General features: G+C 39.4%; 1 protein-coding gene and 1 long non-coding RNA gene across 3 annotated transcripts in view; one reads left to right on the top strand and one right to left on the bottom strand.

Moving 5' to 3' along the window:
• arid3a (AT rich interactive domain 3A (BRIGHT-like)) overlaps nt 1–18901 on the top strand; it is a 43776-nt gene that overhangs the window by 2522 nt on the left and 22353 nt on the right. The window contains exons 2-4 of one of the 2 annotated variants that reach the window (XM_053878523.1): nt 3562–3684; nt 9396–9983; nt 10206–10485. In XM_053878523.1, the coding sequence (XP_053734498.1) occupies nt 9664–9983; nt 10206–10485 (600 nt within the window). In that variant the 5' untranslated portion in view covers nt 3562–3684; nt 9396–9663. The remainder of the gene's footprint in view (nt 1–3561; nt 3685–9395; nt 9984–10205; nt 10486–18901) is intronic. The other variant, XM_053878515.1, reaches the window with a different exon arrangement.
• On the bottom strand, nt 10318–14347 carry LOC128766931 (uncharacterized). The gene is made up of 2 exons (XR_008416041.1): nt 14099–14347; nt 10318–10463 (listed from the first exon to the last, which is right to left on the bottom strand). It is a non-coding gene; the product is annotated as an uncharacterized LOC128766931 (long non-coding RNA).

The following is an 18901-nucleotide window of genomic DNA, read 5'->3' as shown; positions in this document are numbered from 1 at the left end:
CTTTACAATAACCCTTAATCATACTGCTGCACTGCCATATGTACTCAACGATTAAATGATTAATCTTTTAAATACATAATTTGCTGTCCAGTACATATTCTAATAAATAATTTCCAATGCATTGTATATGACAAGCTCAAACTCAGGGGTGACTTAAAGGATCACAAGTGGCTATAGTGCACTTTTACAAATATTGAAATATTGTATTTTACTCTTTGCATTTTGGGCACTCCCCGGGATTCTTTTCCCTATGTCAGGGTGTCACCACAGTGGTTTGGGGGTGGATGAACGGACAGACGACATTTTTCATGGTCCTTAATGGTCAACCTTAAACGGTGAAGTACCTGTTGACAGTCTTTTTTTTTTAGCTTGCTTACTATTTTCTTTACTTCATGAGTCATGAGGTTGCTTGTGGTCAGTTATCAAATGTTTAATATGGAAACAGGAATATGTCAAGTGTTTTTTTTGTGACACAATGAATTCATTTTTTTCCTGGTGAAATAAAACAGACTTGATTGATTTATTTCATTTGCTTTCATTTGTTTCCACAGATAGCTGATAATTATTTTTGAAATGTCTGGCAATATATTTGGCAATGACAGTTCTGACCTTCTTGTCATGTTGTTAATTTTAAATGTAAAATTAATGACAACTTTAGAATGTTACAATCTTTTGCTAAGCAAGGTCATGTTAACTTTAATCAAAGTTCTCTTGGTCATTGTTGTCGTCATCTCTGATATCATGAAGTGGATAAAAAGCTTTCTTTGTGTTTCTTCGTCTAGTTTTGGTTAAGGTGTTCTTTTGATTTTGTTTTGCTGTCCACAACACCCGTACAGTCAACCAGCTCACTCTTCTGTGCTAATTTGCTCAAATACCAAAATGAAAAAAATAATAATAATGAAATACATTTGACTGATGGTGTCAAACTGAAGCATGTGAAGGACTACAATTTTAAACAACGCCGAGGTTGCAAACAAAATGTACATTTTTGAACAGCATGTACCAGGAAATAGGATTGACAGAGAGCAGATGCCCCTGGCCTCTTTGCTGATGTGTTGTTTAAAATGAAACCACCTAAAGTTCTCACAAAAAGGCCTTTTGTGTGTGCTCCCAAAGTTGTTTGCTGTCTTATACGTGTAGATTGACACCTTTGCTGTGTTTGAATTAAGCTGACATATAACTGGGTGTTTCATGCCTCAACACAAATGTTTGCAGGCTAAAATGTTTACTACTTCCTCAGATGAGAGTCCTTTGATCTCAGCAAGTAGGTATTTGTAAAAGCATCTTACCGCAGGAGGAATATGTAAATATGGGTCCCAGTTTGCTTGTGAGCATCGTGGCTGAGCGAGGTTAGTGGCTGCAAATAAATGACAATCACACATGTGCAGAGAAGACAAACAGGTCTGACACCTGTCATTTTATGAAACTACAATCCTCTTCATAGTTGTTAAGACTGGTGCTATATTGTCCCAGCAGACCTAAAAGGTGTCTCGGTGTGGATTTGCTTTTAAGAACTGTTGCTAACATCTTTCTGTAATTGTCTTCTTGTAAAAGCACATAAAATGTCTGGCATATAGTGAAGTTTGGACAGATTTCAGCTGTTCTTTGGCTAAAAGCTACATTTCTCAAAGGCTTACACGGCACGTGGGGAGACTTCCTTCTGTAAAGGGAAAAAAAAAATACAGGTTACTTCACTGCCTGGGCCCGTGCCACAGGGGAATCCCGACAGCACTAAACATGATGCAAGCAGAAAGCAGACTTAGAATGACTAGAGGTCTTGGGATACCCATCTAGAGCGATGCTGCAGAGACAGCTATCAGCCTTGTGAAACAGTCAGCATTCCATGTTGGCAGTGCCAACCACTGTTATCTGTCCTGTTGCTCATCTGCCTGGATACGTGGCTGCACCATTCTAGTGTGTCAAGCAAAGCCTTAGTTGCGGTTTTAATCGGAGCAGATAGACGTCTCTACAGCACCACAAGTAGTATGTATTTATGTATAGTAGGGCTGCAACCATTAGTTGATGTCATAGATAGATAACGTCAACAACAAAAATCTGTCGACGTCAATATTTGTGCGTCAATGCGTCATGTTGCAGTTGGTGTACACACACACGGGCCATGGGATAGGCATGGAGAATTGGCTGTTATTGAGAAACAGTGAGGAATTATGATATTCTCTGGAATCATTAACATATGTTTATTTCTGTTCCTTTAATTGGTTCATGGTTAATGATGTCATACGCGCGCTTCTAAAGAATAAATCAGCTTTTATGTGTCTTAGGTCACAAAATGCATATTTACCAAGTTCCTGGTGAAGAACCAGGGTTCTTTCTTTCATTCCCTGCTGCACAGCCACTTGACAAGCATCCCCTCTGTTTGTTTTAGGAGCTTCGTAACACTTTTCCCACCTACTGTCGACTTGAGTGCCATGCAATTATTATTTTTTAACTGATATAGATGATGGTTTAGTTTAGTGCGAATAAGCTTTAGGATAAAAGTTAGAGTTTGTGTCACCATATCAACCATGTCTGGTTCTTTATCTCAGGTTTACATGCGCCGACTGACCCCGCAAAGAAAGAACTTAATTGTCAGTGGAGTACAATGCCTCGACATACTCGTACAGTCGGCATTTGGCCCAGCAAGTTAATCCAGTTTTGGACGTTAACACCTTTCAAAATGATGTAGAAAATGCTGTCCTCCTACCCCAGCATGATGTCCCATTCGTCATTTTGTGACAAAGAGTTGTGAACTCTGCAAACTGTAACATCATTTCATCATCATTTGGAGTACAATTCCATCACATTTTTAGTCATCTGTATGACTTTGTATTTTACAAGGAGTTTGTCCCCAATATGCGTCATGGTGACCAGCAGTGTTTAGTGAAATGAGGATTTTGGGATGAATGATTAACCGAGAGATAAAGTCTGGACTTAAGCTCACTTGTACCTTCTCCTCATTACATTGGTCCCGTGCTACTTCATCATTACATGAGATTTGTATTTGTATACTGTCATAATAGTACTGTCTCCAAGTCTGTCAGCAGGTTTGTAACACAGTGAGGTCAGTATCCACAAGTTCAGTGGAGAAGATATACATTACTTTATATTTTTATTGTTCTGTACTTGCACTTCATTTATCGCTAAAAACACTTAAACAGTACATGTATATTCAAAAGGACATGTTTTATATCAATGAAAGGGTGATTACTAGTTTTTCCCCAGCCTTTTTGTTTTTACAGCATGGGGGCATGGATGAGTATGTGAGGGGCACATCAAAGGGTACATCTTTGATGGCTCGCCTTCAGGGACATGGCGACTAAGGGCGCTTTCACACTATGGGTTCTGTCTCGGGTGGGTCCGAGTCCGACTCGCCTCCCCGCTGTGTTCTACCCCTCAGGCGATGTCCTTTTTTTCTCTACAAAAAGTAGCTGGTTTGTGACCCACGATGAAGCACGTCTCAAGGAAGTTGTCATCAGCCTCGTGACAACCTATTTATCACCACTGGCTTCACCTCCTTATTTCTTTGTCAGTTCTTAACATTATGAGTCGTCCTCACCTCAGAACTGAACTGATGATGGAGCTCCGCCACGGCTGGACCTGTAGTTTCCGGCTCCAGCTCACCACCCTCTGAGCAACCCGCTGAGAGTTTCCCGAGACGAGGTGCAGCTCTCCAGCAGGGATCAGGTCTGTGGCCAAAACCCGACTCGCTTGTGTTCACATCTCGGACTTCTGAGCCGAAAGAGCTTTGTCTCGAGACAGAACCCGTAGTGTAAAAGCACCCATTGACTGACGGTGAGGGAGCAGTGACACTTTTTTTGGGAGTAGACCTTTATGAGTGGATACCACGGGATACATAAATCACATGAGGAGAATTGAGAACTGTTTGCAAAGTTTCAACCTAAACTAATTTCTTGGTAAAAGAATTACATGCTAAATATAACTGGTTTGTTCTTCTAATAGTTTCAAAAAGACCCCTGCATGTGCAACTGTACTATGTATAGTTTCCTTCAACATCATAATGCCTATTGACTTAAACATTACTGCCTTGGACATTATCCTTCATCTGGCTGTGGTTATAATTCTGAGTTATGTTATGTCCAACAAGTGGAACAAGAAATCACTATGTGCCTCTGCTCATTTACACACTCTCATTTAACTGCAGAGAACCGGATCACTGGATTATTTTTGCTATATACCTGCTTCATTTATGGCAGTGCTGCGGCTTATCACATTTGACTCGCCGTTGCTGCAGCAGACTGAAAGGGGTCAGCAAAAAGTGTGTGACCAGCCAGTGCAACACTTCCTCAATGTTCCAGTTGTTGAAGCAGTGGAGCTCAATGCAGCCTCTGTTATTGCCTTGCCTAACTAATAAGGCAAGCAATGTGACGGAGCACTGCATGGCCTGAAACACTGATTTTAGTTATTGGTCTTGAAAAATGTTTTTGAATTGCTGTGACACCTACTACGAAGTCTTAGTTGTAGTTCCACCAAAAGGGAGAATTAGTCCTGTTATTTTTGCATGTGAAATCATTTGATGAACCTCATTATTTACCTTGAGGTGAACATCATTGCTTTTTATTTCGTCTACCAAAATCATTTTATTTTATAATAAATCATTCTAACTGACTGCAGCATTCCACACAGTCTTGAAGGAGGTGATGATGCATTTAGCGAAGCTGAAGTCTATTGAAACGAAACCTGCTTTTCTGTTTACTCCAGACTTGTGCAATTATTATTTGAGTTAGACGCTGGGCAAACGTTTAAGGGGAAAATGTGCTAGTTGCTTGTGATTCTGAACATTAGTTTAGCATTTATTTAATTTTAGCCTGCCATGTGCCTCCTACACACATTCTCTCATTCCTGCTTGTCATTTTGACATACACAAAACATGCTGACTCTCCTGGAAAATTATTACAAATAATACTTTCTGCCATTTAGCCAGAGATGCCTTTCAGAGTTGAATTCCTCTTACACCTCGATTAAATGTAGTACGCTTTCAGCTCCAAGTTATCTTAGTAAGTGATAAGGGCTAAGCATCTTGGGTGCTTTTAGCTCTCTTATGTTGCCAAGTGAGATCTAATAGCAAGACGATTCTTCAAGACCCTTTAACTGGGTTAAAGAAGATCATTACAAGGTGGTTTTGAATGAGGTAAAACCACAGATCTAAACTGCTTGCTTTTCTGCTTTTTGCATATTCCGTATGTTCTTGATGTAGGTTTTTTTGCTGTCGGCTTTGTTGGGAAAGTTCATTTTCTCCTTAAGAAGATCAATGTTTGTCCATAGATCCACAAATTAACTGGTTTTGTTCTTTTTTTCAGTATGCTGCTACGAGCTATTATTTTTCAATATCATTATCAAAGCCCATGTAGAACCAAAGACAGCAAATATTTTATCTTTTTTAACACTGAAACTATGTTAGATTTTGTCATATTAAACCTTCAAAATCCTTTTCCAACTAGGGTTCACAATAGCATTTAGGGAATACTATTTGCCCATTTCTGCTGGGACTATTTATGGTGTGCGTAGATTACATGAAATATCCACCTGAACACTGTAGAAATCTGGTACCCAATTGAATGAAGTATAAGAGATTGCACTATTAGCGCAAATGCCTTTCACTGACACAAGAATGAACCAGTTCACAGTTCTTTCATCAGGCACTAATACAGGATATTCAGTTCACGTTTGCCCAAAATATGAACACATTAATGAACCAACAGTGTTCAACACCAACTGTCAGTTAGAATTTTATGCAGTGAATGCGGGCATGCATGTGTGCATGTATGTGAGGCAACATCGGTCTCTTTATCTCGTTGGAGTTAGACCCTTATTCCTCCTCCTTATCACCCTGTTCTATTTGCTTAGACCTTGCAATCTTCCAGCTCTTAAATGGGTAAAGAGGATTAACCCATTAGTTCTCATGGTTTCTGTATTATCTTGGTGGGTGACTTGCTTCTCCATCCTGACATTTTAGCATGCAAGTTGATGAAGGGTCCCTGCCATTTGAATTTACATTTAAAAGGTAAATGCCGGTAGTTGTCTTTGCATTTGCAATTCGGGATGCCTACTTGATATTTGTGATGTACACTGGTCAGCCTCAACATATGACATTCTGATCGAACATGACTCCAAGATGTATGTGAGAAATCTCAACACAGTTGTCTGTGCGATTGAGGTACCAGTAAGCAAAAAAGGTTCATGCTGGCAAAGCACAGTCACTTCAACAAGAGCTGAATTAGCGATGCTACTTCAAAAAAAAAAAATAGCAAACTGTTGTAAAGCTAGCAACAATTTATAGACACAATTTATGTATGAGTATATCCAATATATTTGAACCATGGACAACAGTTTCAAGCAAAACCAATTCTCTTCGACAGTGAAGTGGTTACATGTAGTTGTTTTTTTTTCGTGTCACTGCATCCTCAATATAAACCCAAGCAATTTTGAAGTAACACCGGATGTGTGACACCCTCTCAAGGGGCTTTGCTATGGGTTCCACCTGGAGGCATTACGATGATACTGAGAAACATTCACAGACTTCATCACACAAAACCCCTGTCATACCACTACATAGGTCCTGATGTCTCAAACACATTCTCACACCTACGGCGTTATATGTTGACGTTTGCAAGTTGACTTTTGTGTCCTACGCTGACACCGAAGTCAGCGGTGAATGTTGATGCATTAGGGTTTCAATTGAAGCTCGTGTTCTGCCTTTCATGTCATGCCCTTATGCGGTGGGTAGTGCGTCACGTAAAAGACGGTCGGAGTTTGGGCTGAGGGTTCGATATGGGATGAGGCTTTTTTCACTCTGGATGTGGTACGGTGTCAATTGGTATAAAAGATGCCTAAAATGATTGTGTCTTTCAGTCATGTGACTCAGTAAGGAGGAGAGCCACATAAGGTGCATTATATAAGTGACATCATCCGACATTTTAGTGAAGAGACCTTTTGCAGAAGGCTAACTTAGGCGTTAGCAGGGTACGTAAAAACTCCACTTGTAAATGTCAGTATATTTAGCCAGGGACAAAGGAATGGAAAGATGGAAAGACATGTCAGTGTGGAGTTAGAACACAGATGCAGAGGGTTGTAATCTTTAACCCATGCAAATGCGAAGTAAGTTGGGGAGGGACCCCAGTCAAATCTTTCAACAAAATCTCATTTGTCACTTTGAACATGCCACCTGGCTCTCCATGCAGCGTTTAAAGCTGGTCAAGCTAAAGCTAAAGATAGTGGGAGTAGAGACAGCCAGTGGTGCGCTGCAAGCTGAGCGGTGAGGAAACACATGGAATTCATGCTATTAGATGACGACCAAGTAATGCAGCACCTGAGCACAGGCTATAATGTTGGGTTTTTTGAAGTAATGTATTCACTGACAGCCCTACTTAATAATAGTATTGTTCTATTTGTGCTATACTTTTGGTCAGCCTTTAGTCAAGTGCATACTTTCATATGCAACTATGTAAAACTGTGCCATTTGACAAGCTTTTAGCTAGGATTTTGAAACAGGGTGTCCATAGCCACGCCCACATGCCCCGCCCCAACCCATAACTCCACCCACAGCCCATTCCCCTCCACGACACACTGGGACAAATGTTGGTCATTGACATAACTTGCTGTGTAAAAAAAAAGACACTGTAAACATATATTTGTACAAAAGTAACTTATAAAACCAAACATATTGCATCAAATGTCATAAATGTTGTCATAATAACAAATTCGTAATGCAGAAAACGTCTGGAGGTATATTTCTCAAGCAGCAGCAAAATCAGTCAAAATCAGCAAATCTACTTTTTCTTCTTCTTTCGTGATGATGAGACTCTTCCTCGCTCTCCTGATCTGATGAAGGGATGGGACACTCTCCTTCAGATGACTGACCCTGATTAATTAGAAATAATAATTATTTCCCTTACTACATGCTATCTCGACAACAGTTTTGTTCCTCTTTTTTCATATAGTGATGCAAGACAAGCACAGAGTTGTATAAGCTGTGAATCTGTGATGGTTTTCTGAACTTTCACACATTAAACATTCAAACAAGGAAACAATTCTGACCTGTTTTCCCTTGAGGAAGAAGCTGAGATTTGGTTTGGAAAATGTTTTATAGCCAATACATGAAAAATGACAGCAACAACTGTTGTTGTTGCTATGGTTCGTTTGGCGGCGAAGCTGGATCTCATTCAAACGTTTTAATCCTGCTGATGCTGAACTATTTGCTATCTGACAACCACAGGCGCCCATATAGAATTTGACAAATCAATATTGAATAAAAGTGTGAGGCCACTACAGCAATTGCTCTGTCAGTTGCCACTTCCTTTAACGTCTGCTTAGGAAACACAAGTTTCACTGTTCTCATTTTACCACATTGCTCAACTTGCTGTAAAGGCATCGTATAGAAAAAAAAAAATCCCTTACGCTGCATTCAGTCCTGTGCGGTGGTTTTTATTGTGTTCTTGTCACATTGTAGTTCAATGTGACGCGCTATTAAAGCTCAACCTTGTAGATGGGCCACACTGTCATGTCTGTTAAACGTTATGTAAAGGTTCTTGTTTTATTAGTCCGGTGAGGACAACGACACATACAGTACAGCAACATAGTAATTGCAACAACCTTGTGTTCTTGTGTGGAGAACATGTAAGCAAGGTTAATTTTGTGCTGTAGTGATGTCAAAACAACATTAACTGATCTTGATGTTTTGCTGGTTGGACTGAAACAAATGTTGGCCCAAAGCAAGTGACTTGTTTCTTCTTATATGTGTTGAAGGGCTTCTGTGCTGTTGTCTCTTGTTGTCCGTTGTCCCGAGGACCTTCTGAGTTTCATATTATTATTTAGCAAGCATGGCTCTGGGATTAGAGCCTCGCGTGTTTAAAACAAACTTATTCCTGTGGAAACACCCTTCAGTGAACCCTGAATTTATTGCTTGATCACTTCTGAATTAAACATATTTTTTGCTAAACCACACTGTTATTGAAGAGTAGCTGCATTTGGACAGTACTTGCTCTTTCATGATATTTATACAATGTGTATACAAGGCTCGAATGCTCCTGTATTGTGCTGTGATAAGATAATTTTCTTTGTCCAGTTCATTAGTTAAATAAACTAGTATTATTCATTCCATGCATCTATTCATTTCATCATAATATGTTGGGGTGGCTTTTAGGGAAGAAGTGTTCATATGTTGATGGTATCAGATTTCATATTGGTCACAGTAGTAAAGGATTTGTTGCTCACACACACACACAAAAACACTTCACGCACACACTCACAATCACAATACTGTCAAAATAAATTGCAATTCATTTTTTTCTCAAAGTTGTTCAGCTCTACTTGTCTGTGATTAAGTACTGGTCAAACTGGGAAGCTGCAGTCTGAATGCTTTTCTTTCTCACCCACAGGTTTGTAACTGTATCAACGGTGTGACCCTCGCCTCACTGACTGCTGCCTATGTTTGCTGGCCCAATTCACTGCTGAAATCCCTTTGAGACCCCTACCAGTTCCTTCAGACCTCTCCCTAGCTCCATTACTCTTTCCACTTCACTTCTTAACAACTTTCTCCTAGTAAGACCCACGTTTTTTTATTAAGAGTTGACCCCCTGATACTCTTCGTTGGTGGAGTGTGGAGAGGAAGGAAGGCATCTCAAAACCGTGCGGCTTCCCCTCGAGATGAAGCTTCAGGCAGTCATGGAGAACCTGCACAGGCAGCAGAGGGCCAAGCTCCTGTTGGAGCAGCAACTGCAGCAGCAGGCTGCCTCCCATCACACTCAGGTCCGTGCAGATGAGCCATTGGGCAGCCCACCTCCTGAGGTGGAGCAGGCACAGATGGCAGCCCTAGCAGCTATGCGTGCTGCTGCTGCTGGACTGCAGAGAGTTTCCGTCAGTCCCATGTCTGAGCACAGCAGCTGTGGCGAGGAGGATGGGAATGATGATAGTGAAGGAGATGAACAGTACAAAGATCTGATGGGGTCAGATGAGGAGGAGCAAATGTAAGTATTTCAGAATACAAAACTAATAATTAATTGGTAATTGGAAGATCACATTTTTTATTCATTACATCTGCCACAATCTCTCAACACTTCGCCATTGCTGAGCGCATCTACTTAATTGTTGTGGTGACGACAGTTTTGCTCTATCTGTCTTGGCTCCTGTCACTGACGCATCTTCAAATGGGTGGCTATCAGTGCATTTCCTCTGTCTTTTGCCTACAGAAAACAAAAATGGGATGAGGAGGACTTTGATGGGGAGATGGAAGATGACTTTGAAGATGACCTGGCTGATGCAACTCTGCCGACAGGCCACAATGCCGTAGTGCCAGGAAAAGGTATCCTGCTCTTGCCCCACCGCCAGCTCCACCCTCACTCTCAGCTGCTAAAGGCACGACCCACTGTTGACCAGGAGCCCCCCATGGCCATCCTGCCCCCTCACACCATGCACCACCTTGGTGGACAGGACCATGGAGAGTGGACCTATGAGGAACAGTTCAGACAGGTAACCTGGGTTCATGTCCCTTGATACTGAGCGGTGTCATTCATACACATTATTATCCGGGGAAAGATACACTGTATGATGTATTGATAGATTAATTAGCTGTAATTTAACAGACACATTTGTTTTGTTTTTTTATCCTTGTGGGGACATTGTGAGGCTTCTCATTAATATAATGCTTTCCCCAGCCACTTACCCTGAATCTAACCATCTAAAACAAATGGCTAACCTTAACCATAACTATGAACCAATATTAAGCGTAATTATAATGACCTAGTTATGAAGTCTTCCTCAAATTGAGCCTTAACCTCGTGGGGACCAGCCAAATGTCCCCACAATGTCATAGAGTCCTCACAAGGATAGTGATTTGTCTAGAATGAATCCCCACACAATAGGATACACAAAGCACACACACACACAAACAACTTTTCAGATAGTTGCAGGGTCGGTCACCGGTCCTCCTCTTCTCTCACCCTCATAAGTGTTGCTGTGTCAATGATCATATTTCATACCCCTCTCTGATTCAACGTGTCCAACAGTGTTCTTAATGCTTGAATACAAATATGACCTTTGCAAAGATACGTTTCTCTTATACTTCATCATAACATTTTCATTTACTCTAATTGTAAACCGTAAACTCAATATGCTGAACTTTGTGACATAAGAAGTGTGTCTGGAGACCCCTCAGGTAGATGCCGCACTGTGTGTTAGCTGGCCCTGTTGAGAAGAGCAATATAAAAAATGTGAGTGACAGTGACTTATCCGACATGACTGCATCTCCTTCAACAACATATATTAAGGACCATTTTAGTCTAAACACGTCTAATGACTATAATCTTGGAATCATAATGGTAACACTTGACGTCAGAAATTTATTTTATTTTAAAGTAATCCTCCACTGACAGAACTGTTCACATTTGAAGCCTTCCATCAGGTTGCACCATGTTATTGGTTCCATAACTTGACTGTGCAATACATGTCCAGACTTAAGCAGCTACAAAACTCAACGGAGGAAGCCCATTTCAACTGCTTTCGCACTGCTAGTGTTTTTGGACTCCTCCTAACAGAGTGTGTGTTCACAGAAGAGGACAGAAGACAGAAGAGTGATGTCACAGCTGCATAACAGCCGCACTGACATGCTCAGCAAACTTTTAAATGTGAGCAAGGTGGCAGCAAGGAGTTTACGTTGCTTCCATTATTGGAATCTTTCTCCAAACTCAATGATGAATGGTTTTGTGTACAAATATTGGTTAAATCATAAATTTTGAATGAAGATTGCATTATTATCCTATTTCATTATTTGTTTGATTTTTTTTCACTTGAGCTCCACTTTGGAGGAAAATTCAGAAAGAAAGGTTACCTTTGTGCCCCTTGCTGACATGCTGTAATTGATGCTTTAAAATTGAGGACTGCACCAAGTTCTTTTGATAAGAAACATATACGAAAAAATATCGCAATAATGGGCCTCGGCCGAGCATGAGCAGAAATTTGAACCTATTGTCCATTACCCATTACCCAATACCCATTGGAACACATAACGGCACCCTATTTTAGAAGGAATAGATAAAAGCGTTTTAGAAAATAATGTGCTCATTGTCAATTAATGAATTTGCTGTTACTTGCTGGTGGTTGAACAACGTTCATGTTCATCTGTTTCATGAGTGTTGTTTTTTTTTTTGTCGTTAATTTACTCAAGCTTCAAGCGACAGTTTTGGCCTGTTACATGAAATGTCTTTCCTAAAGGAAATAAAAAAAACACCTATTAATAGGATAAGATAATGACTCATCTTCCTGAAATTATGCTAACTAAAGTTTCCAATCAGTACACACAAGTCATGCTCTTTCCACGATTATGCAATGAATTGTGCTCCTCAGCACGCCTTAATTAATGGTCACAGACGCTCTTTCAATCTAAAAATGAGTGGAATCAGATCACATTTGTGTAGCACATTACTAATGCCAGTCCCATTCCAGTTATAATTTACAAACTGCCCTGTTACTTGCGCTGTCCAGAATCTGAGCGGAAGCTTTAATCTCTAAAAAGTTGTTGGTGTATTGTGTAGTAGAGAACTTAGGCAAATAATTTGTTGTTTATGTTCTGACCTCAATAAATTACTGTTTAATTCTTTGTACATTTTTGTTGTTTACAAACAAAAATATGAACACACAAACAAAAAACACTATTTGGCAGTGAATTAAGCAACAAGAGTTATAAGAACAGAATTGCACAAATCAAAAAAGAAAAAAAGAGTGCTCATGGTTAATGATGAATTTAGTTTACGTATTACACCTGTTTTATTAGATTTTTCATGAGGAAATGTTGCTCTGATGACCTTTAGTGAAATTCTGTATGGCTCCTCTACGTTCTGACACGTTGTTCTGACAGATCGTTCTGTAAGATGCCCTTTCATTGCAGCTTTTAACACATTTCAGAAATTCGTCCACAAAATGTTCATATGTTCTCTTTTAAAATAGATATAGAGTGATCCAAAAATGTTGTTTTTCAATTTTTACTGTGTCATGTGTCATTTATGACTACACTGTGGATGTATCTAAAAATAGTGCAACGAGTGATATAGCTAATTACTTTAATCAGTGAATAACTTGGTAAAGCAAGGCGTTGAGTGTTAAAAAGTAATGAATAATATGAAAAGGATTGCGTTTTTGAGTAACCACGCCAACACTCCTCTGACATCGCGAGCAAATCATTGTGTAAATATTCGATGTCTCATAGTTAAAGCAGCATTTGCAATCTAAACATCAGCCAGTGTTAGCACAGCGATAAAAGTAAATCCACATCCATATTACAAAGCCTGATTACCTGATGAGACAAGTGGTTGTATGTGTATATGAAAACCATCAACCAATATTTCTTGTGCACAGAACTAACATATTCCCCTAATCAAATGATATATGAACAAACCCCTTTAAAAGACAACAAAAATTGCTTTGGCATTTAGATGGCAACAATGACACGTCCCAACGGCAAACTATGCAAAAGCATTAAAATGCAAATATGTGCGACGCCTACAGCAATGTCACCACATGTGAAACATGTTTGACATCCTGATCAAATGTTTTTAATATAAACTGTTCGTGGAAAAAGCAACATAAGCATTTGCCTGCGGTTTGTTCAAGGTGATTACTATAAATTAATTGCTGACTTTTGTTCTTACATCAAACCATTTGTGCTCTCTGCGTGGTTCCTTGTTTTTTGTTTTTTTTTTTACTTATTTTTTTGTTATAGCAGAGGGTAACGTAGGTAAGGTGAACATAGGACGAATTGTGACACTGGTCGCATCTCTCAGCAGAGAGAAGTGTCTGCACCATTAGCAGAGAGACAGTTGGTTTACTTGCTTAAACCAGGCAATTCATCAACACATGATATTAAATTGGCCAACCTCTCTTTTTTGTCTTATTAATGCTATCGTTACCCGCTAGCACTGGCTAGCCATTAGCACCTAATGTCTGGCCTAACCAGTTTGGCCGGGTATATCTTCACTATACTTTTGAAAACTCAATAAAATGACAAACGGAGATTGGCACAATTTTCAGTGTTACAAACATACATCCTCCGCATTTTATAATGGACAAAAACAAGAACTTGCAAAATTACCATCCAGTCCAAACGTCGTCATTTCAGCATGTGAGGCCATTAGTAGTCGTTGGTTCTTGCCAGTTTGTGAATGTAACTCCAATGCCCACTCTGGGCTCTTGGTCGTTGAGGTTCCTGTTTCCTCTTCTTGGGCTCTTCAGTACGAACATCCACTGCACCGATGAATGGGAGCAGGAGTCTGGCAGGTCACCCAGAGAGAGTTAAGTTGTCTAGAACAGTGCCGCAGCACACTAGTGTGCCGTTAGAGACTATCAGTTATGCTGATCCAGTTTTACCTCATTTGTCTGGACATAGTGATGGGCGATATGATGACATTAAATCATGATCGATTCAACTGTGTTGATGATCTAACAACGTGAGGAGATTACGTGAATTCGGTCACATTCTTTTTATATATTATAGATCTATGCGGATGGGTTCATCATTTGCAGCTGAGCTGTGCATGGTGCTGCTCTTCCCACACACGCATTCACAGCGAAGCTGTCGGTCAAGCGCTCAACTGAGTTGTTTTTTAACCTGATGTGACACTGACTTGACCACACACCTTTATTCGACAGAATGATGGAGTGCTCCTTGTCGGAACCGCAATGCCAAAGATTGTCTCCACCACAGAGCTAACGGCTTACGTGACGTCTCACTTCAAAACTTTATTCACACAAGAAAATCGTCAAAGTTAGCTTTGTGATGGGTTTTTAGTGGGCTAAAAACTAAATGCAGAACCAAACAAATTTTCGCCAACATATGAAAAGAGAAAAATAATTGTAGTTATGAAGCTGAGGCAAAGAATGTAAACAATTTGTCTGGAAATTAACCCAACTAGAATAAAGTTATTTGACTCGATTTTTTTAGGACTATAAGCCAGATTTAGGACAGATTGTGATTACATTTAAAGTTATTTAGAACAAATGAACAAATCATGATACATTTTTGCCCTGTTGTCCACCCCATTCTGGATACATTTTAAACAGATACCCTTTCTGTTTTTTGTTTCTGCAAATAGCATGTCAAAATAGTGGTGAGTCAGTTGCTAAATATTTTCACAAATTAAAAGGGATTTTGACTTTCGACTAATAAAAATTGTGCTTTGGCTGAGGTTCCTTTGGTGGTATGCCTTGGGATTTTTTTCAACAAAAACAAAGTGTACCATGGCTGACAAAAGGTTGAAAACAGTGGTCTAGTAGTTTGTTATAGTAATAGTTATGAGCCACACTCAGTGATTTATGACTGTTTAATATGTAACCTATCATCATCAAATATATGGTTAAAATATTCATGTCAAGATGTTACCATGCACCGTTTTAACAGACACCACGCTCATTTGCTTGTGTTTGAGTTCAACTTATCACATCGTTCTATGGTTGGTAAAAACATGCCAAAGTATCACATAGCACACCGCTGAAAGATTAAGGAGTTGTCTGTGTGCCAGATAATCGTGCTTGTGCCATGTTGATATTGGCCACTCCTCCACTCACACTGATAGATGCTTCAATATTCTCTTGCTAGTGAATCCTTCATTTTGATCACATGAAACTGCTGTTTCCCTGAGTTGATAATGGTTGTTGATACTGTGGTCTATGATTAGGGTTTTGTGTATGTTGTGTTTCAGACTTGACTTTTCACTCCAGATTGTGACGAGTCAGTATTTTCCCCTAGGTCTGCAGAAAATATGTTCAAAGTTCAGTTGTTGCTGACACCTTGCAGTACAAAAAGTTCTATTTTAAATCTTTCCACATCATCATCAACAATAATTATTTTTAGTGGTCTGTTGATCGCTAATATATCCTTAAAGAGCCCCAAACCGAGTGATTTGAGCGTTTTTTAAAAATGATATTGGACCCCTATTCACAGTGGAATGCAACTGACTGCACAAAAATCCCTATGATTTGATATACTTCAAAAATATTCATCAGGATTGGTCAGGAGAAAACCTTCATCCCGCCTCTGCAGACAGCTGCTGTCTGGAATGTCTGCCACATGAGACAGGAGCTTATAGCTGCACTGTTAAACTAACTAATAGCACACTTGTTCTACTTGTGAGTCAGAATCACTCACTGCCTAAGCACATGCAGCACAACTGAACATTTTTGCGCAAAAAAAAACAAAGAAACAAAAAATGTCATTTATTACTTGAAACTCAGCCAGCCGATCAAACAGCATTTGAAGCTGGTCAAGCTAAAGCTAAAGCTAGCAGCTGTTCTGTGCCAAGAAGTGCAAAGCTACAACGAGGAATCTTGTCAAATTTATGGTATTGAACTAGACGACTGGCCTTTTCACGCGTTGACAACCAAGCAATGCAGAACCAACACTTGCAATATAATATGCAGAGCCTGATAGAAATTTGCTGGGCTCAAGTGCGTCTCCTGCTCAACAGAGCTGCTGGTCAAGCACACAAGTTTAATACTCATGCTAAACTGTTATGTACGTCCGCCAGTTATTATCAAATTTATACCAAGGACTCGTTGCTGGATTCACATAGCTGATGCTTGCATCGGGCAGCCAACTGTGACTCTAGAGCCCCATTTCATGAGCGCATATATATATATATATATATATATATATATATATATATATATATATATATATATATATATATATATATATATATATATATCTGCACTTTTGTCTGAGATAACTCAGGCTGTCAATCGCTGAAATAATTAAACCCCCAAAATATTACTGTTTTCCACTACTGCTCTTGTTTTAGCACAGAGGAGGTTCAAATAACACCAAGGTTGGCTGTGATTCAATGAAATTAATTTATGGAGAGGACTCATATGAACACTCACCTCAGCTGGTTGACCTTGCCCAATTAAATTTTATCTTGTGGCACAGTTTTAGGTAGTGACAAGAGTACTTTGTAGACTTCTTGTTGGAGAGGAAACAGTTAACAGTATACGGTTTATTTTTGGCAGATGGGTGGAGGCTGCTGGAATGTGCCTGAGGCAGAGTGATAATGTGCACCCTTGGAACTAGAGATTCTTACAATGTCCTTCAAATGGAATTAGTGTGTTGTATCCGCTTGGTCTTCATCTGACTGTATATCTGTCGTCGGGGCGGTCACAATTTAGTTCAACAGTGGGAATTTGGGGAACAATTGGGGAGGAAACTGACAAGGCGTGGGGTAAGAGTCTGAATAGAATGAGGCAGTATTGAGCCTAGAGGGAGATTGGTCCTGTAAAGAAAGACTGTGAAATATCTGAACCAAAGACCAATGTTGCTGTACAAATGCTGAGAAACAAAAGCACCCCTGACTTATTAGCCAATCCCTTACCAGTGAGAATGATTGTCCTGAATCAAGATATGTGACCAATTTTAATCAATTTGAATTATAAAAAAGTAATATTCAACGTATAAAAAAAATAAAAAACTTGGCATCATTTGCAAAATGAAGTGAAGTAATTTGCTTGGATAGTGATGTTATTTCAATGCCCCATTGCAGCTACATATCGTATCATATTTTGCATCTCACACGTTCTCCTGACAAGGCTAGTGGTGATGCACTGCCAACGACACTGGTCATTCAAGATGTCTATTTTTACAATGTATTCATGGATTAACTGTGGACGTACCATTTATTACATTAAAATGTCCATAGTTTAATGTGATCAAGTGGATCTCAATCTCATATTCGAGAATGGATATATGTAATGCACACTGATTGTACAAATACTTACAAATATGCAGGGCTAACTTGTCATCTCACTTGAGACAACTGGACCCCATTAAAACTACAATTCCTGGAATAGCGTGTTGGGAAAACAGGAAACTCTATTTAATGTGACCCAAATTAGAACGGGCATAATAAAAGAAAAGTGGACCCATGAAACCATTTCTCTTTGAAGCATCTAGATAAAAATGTTTTTATCTTCTTCCAGGCTTTTCCAAACAGACATATTTGGTTTCGTCAGTAGAAGAAGCTATAAAAATGGTTGTCTGGCTTTTTTCCTGCCTTTCAGAAAATAATGTACTAAAAATGTCAGTGCGACATAACATCTAACATCAACTTTTTTTCTAATTATTTTTCTCCCAACATATATTGAAAACATTCATACACATGGCCAAACCTGCCAACTTCTGAGAGAGAATTTGTAGTTGTTTAGATGTTTATTGATACCACTTTTACTCAAATTTACGCAAATGTTCTTGAAATCAAACATTGGTTCAGTATTCACATTGTACTGTGACATTTTTCTTAAATTGACATTTCATCATATACAGTATTTAAATATTACAAATAATTACTAAGGCAAGAATGAAAACTTGAGTTTAATCCATTTCAATTTCATCTTTTATCAATTTCATTAGAAACGTGCATACAAGCTTCAGTCTGACAGCTCAATTACATCAGTAGTGACAAAAACTCAGAGGAGGAATGTTTGATTTAATTCAATGCCAGTGAGAACTTTCAGTCACTGTCGTCAGACTTGGATCGTCATCAGATCATCATCAGATCATTGACCTATCATACTATTTGAAGTTAGTTAGTTTAGAGTTTCCCATTGCCATGACCAAACCAAACTTGTGTCATATATTTCATGTATCATTCATCATTGATCACTGTGAAGTCATTATAATTCATCGGAGGAAAGAGTCAACCCGAGGCACTCCAGAGTGCAGCGTCATTTCACACAGAGCTGTTGACACACTCCGATATTAACAAGTCCACTGTGAGCACGGTTGCATGACGACTTGGAAAACGAAATTATTGTGCTAGTCCAGACTTTTAAAAAGCGTGTAAACAGCTTAGTCCAACTGGAGATACTACTGGAGATAAATTTGTGTTTCTCCTACTTGGACCACAGG

The sequence above is a fragment of the Synchiropus splendidus genome, chromosome 1 (genome assembly GCF_027744825.2).
Source record: "Synchiropus splendidus isolate RoL2022-P1 chromosome 1, RoL_Sspl_1.0, whole genome shotgun sequence".
In the NCBI taxonomy this organism is placed as follows: domain Eukaryota; kingdom Metazoa; phylum Chordata; class Actinopteri; order Syngnathiformes; family Callionymidae; genus Synchiropus; species Synchiropus splendidus.
The sequence above is the reverse complement of the archived record's forward strand: the minus strand, read 5'-3'. Positions and strand labels throughout refer to the sequence as shown.